At 41.1% G+C, this 13,730-nt stretch overlaps 1 protein-coding gene across 3 annotated transcripts in view; it reads right to left on the bottom strand.

Annotated features, from left to right (window-relative positions):
* The window catches only part of LOC121275944 (solute carrier family 12 member 7-like), a 465,011-nt gene that overhangs the window by 255,550 nt on the left and 195,731 nt on the right, over positions 1–13,730 (bottom strand). For all 3 annotated transcript variants that reach the window (XM_041183838.1, XM_041183839.1, XM_041183841.1), the window contains exons 9-17: positions 9,948–10,115; positions 9,210–9,308; positions 7,323–7,380; positions 4,423–4,597; positions 3,906–4,024; positions 2,389–2,487; positions 1,558–1,677; positions 1,324–1,428; positions 76–244 (exon numbers count right to left, since the gene is read on the bottom strand). In XM_041183838.1, coding sequence (XP_041039772.1) covers positions 76–244; positions 1,324–1,428; positions 1,558–1,677; positions 2,389–2,487; positions 3,906–4,024; positions 4,423–4,597; positions 7,323–7,380; positions 9,210–9,308; positions 9,948–10,115 — 1,112 coding nt within the window. The remainder of the gene's footprint in view (positions 1–75; positions 245–1,323; positions 1,429–1,557; positions 1,678–2,388; positions 2,488–3,905; positions 4,025–4,422; positions 4,598–7,322; positions 7,381–9,209; positions 9,309–9,947; positions 10,116–13,730) is intronic.

Genomic DNA, 13,730 nt, shown 5'->3' with positions numbered 1-13,730 from the left:
GTAAATGAAGCCAAACTGACAAGTTATTTCTGGTCAAGTATAATGCTTGCTGGATGTCTGTTGTTGGAGGAGTACCTGTTCAGCATTATGAACTTCAGTGTGCCTCTCTAGGAATGTCCCTTCCAACACGGACCCAACAATGGTCAATCCCTTGCCGGCCTTGAGCTGTGTGGTGAGTGACAGGAGTCGAGGGTGCTTCACGTTCTGTTCCAAATCCAGATTCAGCAATATCAACAGTTGAGGTCTGAAGGGAAAGCAGCAAAAGAGGGAAGAAGGAAGTAAAAGCAAAAGTTAGATGGACAAGCCAAGTCACTTTGTGATCTGCAAAATATATGTTTCTTTTCCCTTTTTAAAAAAGCTAACTCTTCTCTGGGGTGCACAAAAAGCCAAAAAGACTGCTGTTCGATTTTTTTGCTACCTGCCCCTTAACCCACCCGTGGCTAGAACAAAATGTCAGTACCTAGTCTCCAGCAAGTTTGATGACACTGCTTGGTTTTTACCTGCAGTGTTGTACCTCTTGCACCAAGTGGATGCACCACTCATTGGTATTCTGCATCAGTACTGAGGTCAACACCATCTCCAGGAGCCAATCCTAAATGCAGAAAGAGGAGAGAAGAGGCATCGCCCCAAGGCTTGCTTTTTCATTTAATATACAAATACCACCTCAACAGTTCCAACTATGTTACACTTGCGCTCTTTATGAAGACTAAAATGCAAAGTGAAATAACTTTTAAAAATCATCTCCAAAGTCAAATACACTGCAGGCTATCACATTTCTGTCTACTAATTTACATTTAAATGTCTAGTTTTATGGTGACTAGTCTCATTGATTAGTTCAGTTTATGGTTATTCCAATTTGCTGATGATGTCTAATATTCATGGATATTGGGGAAAAAAAGGGTGTCAATCAATTTCAAAATCTTTGTAGTTTGCTGTAAATAGGGTCATATACAGATTCCCATTCTGAATGCCTTGCATGATGAAGTAATTCAATCATTCTGGTCGAGTTTGGTGATAAAACGCATTCTTGCAAAAGAGCGCTGGGAGTATTATTTTCCATGAAACCCAGGACATAATGTCCTTGATGCTGATCTTGAGTAAACAAGAGTTTGATTTTCAGCTGTAACATCGCTAATTCTGATGAACACAAGGTACAAGTCAGCAAGAAAATTAAAATGGACTACACATTCAGAATTATGTGTTGCTAATAAGCGGGACACCAAGCTTATTGTGCTTATGACTGAAAGCTCCTTTCTGGAAAATTAAGTTTGGACAGCTTTACAGATGTGAATTAGCAAAAGTAAACTCTAGTTCTGACTTTACCTCCAGTTCTTTGTGTGAGGTGGACCATCCTCCAATCGCAGCAGAGCATATCGAGCTGCATTAAGGGACAGGCCCCTAATGCCATCGCCCCATTCTTTCTCGGCTCTGAAAGGAAACGTTAATCAAATGATTTTTTTTTTTAAAAACGGGCACAAACCATGTAATATTCACTTGGTCAATAAAACGCTTTCATATAAAAACATATCGTACTATGGAGGATGGCAGCCATCTTACCCTCGATATTCAATGTACTTGTAGATACATCCAGCTATTACCATGGCGACCAGTGCGTAATACCAGGAACAGATGAACATCAAGGCAAGACATAAACTCATTCCCAGGAAGGACAAGGTCCTAGAGGTAAATTACTTATAGTAAGGCACTAAAATCAGAACATTTCCACATTCTTCACAGTCATGTACACAAGGCCTGGAGCCAAGATGAGATATATTTGAAGCCATAGTAATACCCTTCCCCTGTTTACAGAAAAGATTAGAGATTGTATGCATTACATTTTATGGCTAAGGGATGTGCTTTGAGGCTGTTACACCTATGGAAAGAGGCCCTTCAATCTCCAATGTCACAGGTAACAACCAACTAAGTCCAAAAGCCTACTGAACCATGTGATGTCATTAAGTGTGCATGCCACAGCTACAAACTACATCTGTGCTAGTCAATTCCACCAAAAAGCAGTTCAAAAAAACGTCAGCAGATATACAAAAACATAATATAAAAATATATAAAAAATAAACCGCTGCATTCATATAAATGTGGAGACCAGCAGCCAGCATGATTAGGCCAGTTATGGTATCACTGATATAACCCACCTGGTTCTAAGGATACTAGACTACACAAAAGGATTATACTAGAAGCAGCTCAAAAGTCAGCTTTCTACAACTAGTGTACAGGTGGCCTATGTAAAGAGACTTGTTGAAGAAGTTCCACTGTAGAATAAATTGTTCAAATTATCTACTAGTGAGGTAGCACTGTGAATGACAACTGAATTTTTTTGTGCTCTACAAACTAAAGCAGCGAATGTTTTTGTTCGTAGTGTTTCTGCCATACCAGTGATAGTACTTAAATCGTGGCCTCCAATTAGGTGTTTTCAAGAGTGTTTGTAGTGCACACGCCAGGTTCACAAACATGTAACACATCAAGAAGAACCTGAGGGAGAAGGGAAAAACAAAAGCAAATTAAAATGTTTTGTACCGTTAAACATACAGTGCTAGATTTTCCAGTTTTTTCTACCATCTTGGCTCAAGTCAGTTTAGTTGCATTTTAAATACCCATTCTTACTCCATTTCCCTCTCGCACCAAATCTAGATTTCCAACTGTTCCCAAATCTGCCCACTAACCTTTGAAACAATTAGTCTTCCAAACTGTAGCAGACTCACACAGTGCCTCCTCAAGCAACCACATAGTCTGGAAGGTGTACAATGGATGCCTCCCCGTTTTACAATGTTACAGTTCAAACATGAAATGTGGCTACATGCTGGAAAAATGTAGCTGGCATCAATTATTTGAACCTTGACTTTAGATCATATTAGTGAGTTCACTCCTATGGAGTTTATTTTGTCTGCAAGTTTCGGATTAATGCTTTGATCTGCACTTTTGGTGCTTTTTGACCACAAATGTCCTTGACGTACAATGAGACAGTTTAGAAAAGCATCCAGTTACTATACTTTACCAGTCAGTCAGATCGATTATTCTCTGGTCGATGACTTGGAGTCCTTATTTCTACCCTAATTAATTCCTAGCATCTCCAGTCATTAGTGTAGCAAATCTACAATATGTAGAAATGACCTACTCTTGTTAGGTTTAGACTGCATCAACAATAACATACTTCTGGACAGCATTACTATTCCATGTAGGATGAAACCTCTTCCTGCTTAGTTCATTGCTTAGCTTGTGGGACTCTAGTTCAGGTTATGCCAGCCTATTTTCATATTTGTTCATTTCAGCTTTATGGCTATTTGAGCGTGTAGTGTGAACATCTGCTTCATCTCTTTGTATTCATCCAGTCTAATTCAGCAGATTTTACTGGTGTATCTCCTCTCCACAGACCCTGCTTCTGTGGCACTGGCCTTCTGTGCACCATCTTCTCCCCAACCCTTCCTATTTGCATTAGAACCTTCACGAGCAGAACTCCTACCTTCTGGAAGCTTGTCCATAAACTTCTCCACCACCACCTCCTCCCTAAAAGCTTTCTTTTCCTTCAACCAAGCTTTCTGTCCCAGCCTGACCACCTCAAGACGAATCCTTCCTTGTCAGACACCCATTTTCTTAACAGCAATCCACGAAGCACATTGGACATTATTTATGCTGAAGACATTATATAAATGCAAACTGACAAATACTGCTGAGACACTATGGAAGCAATACCGAAGACAGAAATGCACATCAGCCATGAACGAGAGAGAAAATATATGTGTCTGATGGGCACATTGCTTAACATCTCAGGAGCTAACTCCACTGACCTCGGATACGTGACCACCCCTAAAGCCTAGCTCTGGTTAAGAGATGGAAACTAAACAGTTTCTTCAACGTCAACTTGATGTGGAAAGAAGAAAACCTATACTTACATGGAAAGAATAGGAGCTACACTGTCAAGAGAAGCAATCAAAATGCCAATCTCACAAATACCAGCTGTGAGTAGGAGGGCCCATGTTGGTTCACCATTAGCCTTTCCGTGGCCAAAGACCTGATTTTAAAAGTAGAAAATTTGTATAAAATATACTAATCAGCATAATTACATGTATTGCATGAGCACATCATGGCACAGCTATGCCTGCCATAGTTGGGCCATTGGGAGTATCTAGTAATACACTGAGAATGGACTATATACTGCATAATGGGGTGCATAAATATACAATTAACACACTACCCATGATAGTTCTGGAGCTAGGGAGAAACTCATTTAGACTGATATTTTCCAAGGAGTATACAGCCTTCTTACTCCTTCTAACAAAATGCACCACCTCCTCAACTATTGAAATTGATTTCCATTTACACACTTATTCTACGAATTTAATCACCATATTTTATCAACATCTTATTTGTTATGTCTAACATAAATTTCCCATGCTTATTTGCACATACCCTTAGGAAAGGAACTATCCCGTCTCTGGCAATGGCCTGCATTAGCCGAGGGGCACCAGTGAGACTCTGGAGACCAGCACCACATGTTGAAAAGAACGAACCGATCACAATAACCCAGGGAGATGGCCAGGCCAGAATCCCAATGACCAGGTTGCCATTTACAGACTCACCAAACCTGGGTAAAGAAAAACAAAAACAAACTTCCTTTAAACACAAGTTGTTACAGAAGGCTAAGATGATTAGAAAAAAAAAAACTGTAAATCCATCAGATATATACCTAGGACCATGGGGACATTCCAGTGTGGACAACCAGTGTAAAATCTGCATCTCCCTCGTTGAATCACAACAATTCATGAGGTGTGCTTATGGGCAAAATAGCAGCAAGACCTTAAGGAGGAATTTCCTCACTAGCCATCTCCTTTGAAGCATGGGTCCATTGAAGAGTAAGGGGTTATGCACCTGCAGGAAATTCTTCGCAACCCCACCAAAGACGATTGTAGAGTTTGGGTGGTGAGGCCGACTGACTGACATCCTGCTGGTCACTCCTTCCCAACCCACTGGTGGTGACAGTAGACCCTTCAAAACAGCTATAAAGCTGATTTGCATCTCAACTCTATTTGTCCACTTTTGATCCATAACCCTCAACACCCATACTTGGACAGCAACAAAACATTCATATTGTGGACATCACTGGGAAATAGACTTCAGGTTGTGGCTGAAAACTCAATATATATGGAAAGGTTTCAGATAGTCTAAACCTACACACCCACTTGGGTCCATGTTAACAAGCCAAAAAACATTAATTGAATAACTGCTGTTCTACATTTAGAGCTTCAAACACTAGCCAAATAACATGTAAACGTATAGCTTATTAGCAGTGAATCTGATCAACTCCTGATATTTCATCCTGTTATCCTTTAGTAGATTTGGACATGTTAGGAGAATGGGCAAAGAAGCGGCAGATGGAATACAACATGGGGAAGTGTGAGATCATGCACTTTGGTAGGAAGAAGGGGCATAGACTATTTTCTAAACGGGGAGAGAATTCAGAAATCTGGAGTGCAAAGGGACTTGGGAGTCCTAGTCCAGGATTCTCTTAAGATTAACTTGCAGGTTGAATCGATAGTTAGAAAGGCAAATGCAATGTTGGCATTTATTTCGAGAGGACTAGAATATAAAAGCAGGGATGTGCTGCTGAGGCTTTAAAGGCTCTGGTCAGACCACATTCACAATATTGTGAGCAATTTTGGGTCCCGTATCTCAGGAAGGATGTGCTGCCCCTGGAGAGGGTCCAGAGGAAGTTCACGAGAACGATCCCAGGAATGAAAGGCTTAACATATGAGGAACGTTTGAGGACTCTGGGTCTTTACTTGATGGAGTTTAGAAGGATGGACGGGATCTGATTGAAACTTACAGAATACTGAAAGGCCTGGATAGAGTGGATGTGGGGAAGATGTTTCCATTAGTAGGAGAGACAAGGACCTGAGGGCACAGCCTCAGCGTAAAGGGAAGACCATTTAGAACAGAGATGAGGAGAAACTTCTTTAGCCAGAGAGTGGTGAATCTATGGAATTCATTGCCACAGAAGGCTGTGAAGGCCAGATCATTGAGTGTATTTAAGACTGAGATAGATAGGTTCTTGATTGGTAAGGGCATCAAAGGTTATGGGGAGAAGGCGGGAGAATGCGGTTGAGAAACTTATCAGCCATGATTGAATGGCGGAGCAGACTCAATGGGCCGAATGGCCTAATTTCTGTTCCTATGTCTTATGGTCTAATGGTTTAGAGCATTAGGAGAAATAGAATTCATGATATAATGAACCAACCTATCTACGTCTCCTGTCTGCTGGTGCATGTCAATTGTTGAATCAACAACTCAACCAGAAGATAAAAGATCTCCATTCTAATCATGTGTATTATGACCCAGTGTGAAGAGAAAACCTGAGAGTCATCCTGTACTGAAACATCTTTGATCTACATATATTTACTGTCATGTCATCTGCTTAAAAACACTCCCGTTGTCTCAGTTAGCATTTAATACAGAATTAATCTAAACAGTTCATTAGCACAGTATAATGTATTTATTGATTTTTTTTGAGGGGTGCAAATATAATTTGCAAACAAACTTTCATTGCAGCCTCTACAACTACAAGTACCCTAGGGCTGAATTACTGTCAGGTTAGATTGGCATCATAAAAATGCATTTACATACCCTATAAAGAAATAAAAATTCCAAGAAAAGTTTTCGAAATTGGGCCTTTGCTCGAATGTGTATCTTACAGGAAAATTGCATATTTGCTGCTTGCTTAGTGATAGCACTCTCACTTATGAGTCATTTATTAAACACATCAATTATTTCTTAGCCCTTCTTCTTTTAAAGGTTCGGCGAATCTACTGTGATATTACCTAGCTCCAACTCAATCACAATAACTGCATGCTCTGCAGCATGATGCTTGAAAGATACAGATAGCAACAAAGAGTGTGATGAACTTGGTCATTTAAGCTAGGTTCAGGCTCAGACGGGAAACAAATAACCAAACAGATTACAAAATAGATTATGAAGCAGACGCAGCTTGGGGAAGCAGGGTTGAGAAAATGGAAAAAATAATGCTAATACTTGAATTCATTACATCAACACGTACATTCTGGAATAGTGTCCTATTAAATTAGACTTCATTATGACACTGCAGAAGAGCGTTAGATTATCTAATTAAAATGCTCACTTTAATTGGGGTCACTGGGATACCATGTGTGTGTAAATGGTTTATGTGCACTGATAGACATTTATTGATAGCTTGGATCATCTTGTAATACGCTGGTCTTCATAACAGCCCAGTAAAAAGAGACATGCAATTTTTTTTTTTTTAAAGAGAAGTCTATAAATTTATGTTAATCGCTTACTTGTCCCTTAAGAGCACACCTTCTATGCAAGCACCAAACAAGATAATGCATGTCAAGTCTGTTGATGATTATTAAGGAAACTATGACTTTTTTGAAAAAAAATAAGCAATGTTCCTTTGTTAGTTTGTTATACTTACTGGTAAAACGCACTTAAAATCAAAATCCTCTGAGGGCAAGAATTACTCCTGCAATAGTATCTATCAATGGTGTCAATAGTGGAAACTTTAATGAGTCACTGACTCTTCAGTGATGACTCACCAATTAGGGATTGAAAATCATCAAAGCAAAATACTTTTTCATGAGGGTGTGGCAACAGGAGGGTAGAAGGGCCATTTTCCTCTGAAGTGAGCCTTCTGAAAGTCTGATTAAAGTTCAAAGGGATGGAGCACACTGCTCCTCTGGTATGAGCAAGGAATTAAAACTATGGCCTGTAACTTCTGCCTCCATCCCCCCGCCCAACTTCTGCCCCCACCCCACCCGCCCAACATTGGATTTGGGCAATCCCTCTGGAAAGTTACCAGGCAAAGGTTTGCATGGCAATTGCCCAGGAGTGCTGACTTCCTCTGGAGAGTTGCACTGCGCTGGGAACCAACTGAAAATATGATTTAAATCTCAAACTTCGATGGTTCTGCCAGCATTATACCAATAGTTACCCAGAAAAAGTTAGAAGAATTAAAACCTCTTCCAACTTCTGGGTAACTATTGTAGACACCCAGACTGACCCCACGGGACTTCCCCCCCCCACCAATCTCCGACAACTCCACCTCTACCCGACCCCAAACCCCGCCCCCAAATACCTCAGACACCCCCCCTGACCTCCGAACACCCCCACCTCGCTACCCCCCCTTCCCTGGAACCCACCCAACCTCCACACCCCTCCCCCCACCAAGGCCTTGGACCCCTCCAACCTCTGGACACATTCCACTCACCTCCCACACCCGAACTCCAGACCCTCCTTCCCCCTATGCCGCCCCACCCCACCAAAAAATCTCTGGACCTTCCTACCCCAACCCCCAAATCCTATCTACTTACCTGAGGCACTTACCTTCCCCTGGCCTGTAAATCTCCCTGGCCCTTTAAACTTACTTGCTTTATGGCAGCAAGTGCTGTCAGAAAGGGGGCATGACCTCCTTGAATACGCTGGATCTAAACTTCGCTGGGGCCTGCGAGGATTCTTTCGATGTAGACTCCAGGCCGTTCCAGCCAACGGAAGCGGCAATGCAATTTTCAAGACCAGTTAAGTGTGCATTTATTTCTTCTAATTTCTGCGGGCCAGCACTTTCTGACTCTAGTCGGAAGTTACAACCCTATATTTAAATGTTGCAATAAATTTAATGAAAAATGAGATATTGAAGAGAACACACCAAGATTTGCAGACTGTTTTCAGCATTCTAGTTCAACTTGTGGAAAATATTACGGTGTAGAAGTGTAAGGGAAAGTCAAAGTCTGACTTGCTGAGAAGGATACTGACCACATTTTATGTAGTCAGCTTGACAAACTAATCAACAGTTTACAGATCTGAAAAAAGTTTTGTATTCCTGGATTGTCAGCTACATTGGAAGCACTTATTGTTCATCCAGAGTTACCCTGAAGGCATTAAGTGTCAGGCAAGAATCACATGTAGAGACTAGTAGTGGTGGCAAGCCCTCTTCCCTGAAAGACGATAATGAAATAGTTTGAAATTCTTACAATAAGAGTTGACATTTTAAATCCCAGTCCATAAATTCCCAGATCTACTGAATTCAATTTCTTAAATTCATGACCTCTGCTTTACCTGCCCAGTTCCTTAGCAAATGGGGTCTTGTTTCCCCAGGGCACTTTGCAACTTGTGTGTGTTAAAGTAATTTACATTCAACTTTGTATGCTGACTTCCCAACATAAGGATACAAATGAATGAGGTTGTAATAATTGCCAACAGTGTTCCAGTAGGGATGGATTTCTGGGCATCCTTCAAGTCTCCGGACCTATTTGAACCAGCCATGATACCTGTTGAGGGAAAAGGAACCCTAGTCAGAATCAAATGTGTTATTCATTAAAGTTATGCAAGAGCTCACCCCTGTTTTGTAACAATGTTTCAATATGATTTGCATTTGATTTCACCAAACACTTCTCTCATTCATTTGTACAATTGTTTCAGCATCCATATTATTCAACCTGTACATTAAACTCTCAGTTTTAGCTTGTATGTATGAGTCAAAGACATGAAATGCACCTCTTTCAAAACAGTCAAGGGAATGCTGGTGTCTTAAGTGATTTCCAATGGTATTTACCAGAGTTAGGGAATAATTATTGAACCTGGACATGCTCAGCTCAGGATGTATCTGGGTGTGAGCTTTGGAGAATGAAGATGATGCTTATTATCATCTTTTTGCCATGAACACTGGACAGTGATGGAAAAAATTCCAAATCATTACAGGCTCACAGCACTTGGAGAAAGTCCTGAAGGACAGCCAGAATTCCTAGCAACACAGCACCTTCAGGAAAGGAGGGGGGTTGGAGAGGTAACAACCTCATGAGGGCTACAAACATGTTCGCTTAAATAAGACAAAAGGAGAGACAACACATTATGCAAGGGACCACACAGTAATTGTACACCTCACTGTCCCTTCAAGCCACAAATCTCACCAGTCACAGAGGGGAAGTAGATGCCAACCAGCATGGTGAAGTAGGTTGCAATGTCACTGAACACGTATGGGAGTCCTGTGTTTGTTGCATCCTCCGAGGCAGGTACAGATAGCATTCCTTGCTTTTCCAACATTTCCCCCTGTGATCCGTAAGTACTCCAGATGTTGTCTGGTAGGAAAAAAAAAGAATCAAAGTGCCATGTATGTTTTAGTAAAAAAAACAATAAATTTAAAAATAATGACTCAGATTTTACAGTTGTAGCAATGGCAAGACTGTCAGCATTCACTGCTGTCACACTGTGAAACCAGCAGCAAATGTCTCCAAATGCACAGTTAAATACTGAAACCTGGAAGCGGCTGTCAGTGATTCCCTGTTCCTCCACAGGGTGCACTGTTAAAGCCCCCCGAATGGAAATCAATTAGTAATCATTTGAATCGACATGAATTTCCACTTTTTGCACTCAGATTTATTGCCAAAAAAATGTTGAAAAAGTTATGCCTTATTGAATGAGGCGTAAATGCATTTTCAAACAGCATACCAAGTTCACAGCTCTGAGCAACCTCTCTGGCCCTGAGAAACTAATTTTATGCTTGTGGAATGGCACATTTCTCCATTATAATATAAAAAAAACACTTTAAATAATGCTTTTGAAAGTTAACGTTGTTTCATGTTCTATCTTAATCTCACAAGAACACTAAAATATAATATTTTGCTGTATTTAAAAAGATGAAAAACTAATGGATAATCAGTATTTTTAAAAATCCCTGTTTGCCATCTATGAGAATTCTTCAATGTGACTGGTTGCTTTGCCACCTTGATTACATCACTGTTGCTGGACACAAGAGTTTCCTTGAGTTGACACCAGAACCAAAGTAAAGTTGGTTAGGGGAAAGGGGAAATCCATGCCACATGAATTACTAGAACTTAGTGGACAGCTTTCTTCAAGGTCAATGGTAAGCAGTGTCCTTTTATCACTAATATTTAAATCTACATACAAACTTCTCATTCTTCCAAGTTAATTACAATGGGCTATAACTTCTGTTGAGTGGCAAACATAGTCTGATTGCCACTCTGCTCCTATTTACTTACATTGAAATGCAGTTGCACCTTTCTCACCCAACCTTCCGACTCAGGCTGAGTGAGAAAGCTGGAGTGCAGTGGGTTCCTGAGGCCTTCTGTCAAGCGCAGCAGCATTGACAGAAAGGAAGACATGCTCCCTTTTTTAACAGCACCAGCTGCTGTAAAGTAGGTACAACTGAAGGTCCAGCCTCTTTGAGAATCCAGGGAGAAAGTAAGTGCATCAGGTCAGTGGGTAGGATGGAGGGGCCGGGAGAGGGAGGATGGGGTGTTGGGAGGGGAGGGGGTCGGTAGTCAGTGTGGGGGGAGGGCGTTGGTGAGGGTAGTCGAGGCTGGGGAAGTGAGTATGGGGCTTTCAAGAGGGTGTAGCTGAGGGAGATTTGGGGTGGGGGCAGTGGGTCAGCATTACAGTTACCAAGAATTAAAAGTGGTTTTAATCCTTCCAACTTTTCCTGGCTAACTATTCCTCTAAGACGGTTGAAACCATCCAAAGACTGGGATTTAAATTAGAATATCGATGGTTCCCAATGCAGGGTACTTTCCCATCGGAAGTTTGAACTTTCTGGGCAACTGCCATGCAATCCTTACATGGGGACTTCTGTGGGGGGCATGTCCTTGGCACATCTCTGGGGATCCTCCCAGGTATGACACTCCAGAAATCGGAAGTTATGGGCCTATATCCTTTATTAAAATGCTTCCCCCTTTCTCTGCCTCCAACTCTAATCTTTTAAAATCCAGAGAAGTAATTTTAACCCAAAACATCTGAAAGGATTAAATCAATCCAACTCAGCCACTCACCATCCTGACTTGGAAATATGTTGCTGTTCCTTCAGTGTCGCTGGGTCAAAATCCTGGAACTCCTTTCTTAACAACACTGTGGGTGCACCTACACCACTTGGACTGCAGTGGCTCAAGAAGGCAGGTCACCACCACCTTCTCAAGGGTAAATAGGGATGGGCAATAAATGCCAGCCTAGCCAGCGATGCCCACATCCCATGAATTAATTAAAAAAAAAATCACCCATTCTACATCCACTCAAAGTTACTTCCAAATGACTCAATGTGAAGTAAAATTTGGTAAAGTGTATAACAGTGGTGGGGGGGCTGATCCTACCCAGTCAATTTTCTGTTGGATGGTTTAGGTTAAAACTACTCCCCTCAAGCTTATTCCTATTGTAACACCTGACATGCTGAAGTCAACAGGCAGTACAGTGCTGTAACTGTGCTGTTGCATTCATACTTGCTTTTGAACCTCTAGTCCTATAACCTTCAGATCTCTCCGCTCTTCAAATTCTGACCTCTTGTACGTCCACAATTTTCATCACCTCACCACTGGCAGCCATACCTTCAGGTGCCGAAACCTTAAGCTCAAGTTCCCTATACCTCTTAAGACACACCTTATAACCTACATATATCATTGATGTCCTCATGAAGCTCAGTGTCAAATTTCATTTGATAATGGTCCTGTGAAGCACCTTGGGATGATTTACAACATTAAAGGCACTAAATAAATGCAATTTAATGTTTTTTTGCTCCAGAATTATAAGAACACATCTTATTCTGGTTTTCTCCAGGTATGGCGCTCATTTGCCATGTCTAATGCAAGCCAGGAGATCACCACAAATATGTAACACAGACAACCACTAAAGACCAGAAATAAGATATGGCCTTTTTGTATCATAAGTTCCCTATCTTTCCCAGTGCAGGCATGTCCTTGGAGGAAGAGAAAAAAAAATCATCCTCAGGCAAGCCTCATGGTATTGGACGTTAAACTTGCATTGGTGAAAACAGAGCAGGCAGGCCTGCCTACTTATTGACTTGATGGTGATGTGGAGAGGTCCAAAGGAAGGAAACGTCAAAACAAAAAATCATTACTAAACATGTCCAAAATTGCCACTAACATGCAGCTTGAAAAAAAATTCTTCAGAAATGAACTACTGAAGAAGTTGGAAATCCAAAATATCAGAAAATGTTGGAGAACACTCGGCAAAGTGTGATGAGAAACATTTAACATTACGTTGACAATCATTCATGAGGACTGAAACATTAATTGTTCCTCTCTCCACAGATGCTGCCTGATCTCGAGTTTTTTCCAGCATTTTCTGTATTCACGTCTCCTGTCTCACTGCATTATATTTTGATATTTATGAACCGTAAATGGCAGTTGTGCCTCACACTTATTTCAGTTGTGCTGTTATAACCAGGGTACATTTACAGTACAGAAACAGAAAATTGCTGGAAAAACTCAGCAGGTCTGACAGCATCTATGGAGAGAGAAAAACAAAGTTAACGTTTCAAGTCCATATGACCGTTCTTCAGAGCTCATTAAATCTGTTTCAGATTTCCAGCATCCGCAGTATTTTGCTTTTACATTTACTGTACAATGTCAGTGCTAGGTTGGATAGCATCAATGCTGAGGTTGTGTAAAGTCAACCCAGAATTTTTTTTTTATTATTTGTTCATGAGATGTGAACATTGCTGCCTAGGCCAGCATTTATTGCCCATCCACAATTGCCCTTGTCCGGAGGGCATTTTAAGAGTCAACCACATTCACATGTAGGCCAGGCCAGGTAAGTACGGCAGATTTCCTTCTCTAAAAGGACATTGTTGTAAAAACCCACCTGGTTCACCAATCAGCAATGCTTTCATGGTCATCATTAGACTTTTGATTCCAGATTTATACTGAGATCAAATTTCACCATCTGCT

The sequence above is a fragment of the Carcharodon carcharias genome, chromosome 3 (genome assembly GCF_017639515.1).
Source record: "Carcharodon carcharias isolate sCarCar2 chromosome 3, sCarCar2.pri, whole genome shotgun sequence".
Classification (NCBI taxonomy): domain Eukaryota; kingdom Metazoa; phylum Chordata; class Chondrichthyes; order Lamniformes; family Lamnidae; genus Carcharodon; species Carcharodon carcharias.
Note: the sequence above shows the minus strand (reverse complement) of the source record. Positions and strands in the feature narration are given on the sequence as shown.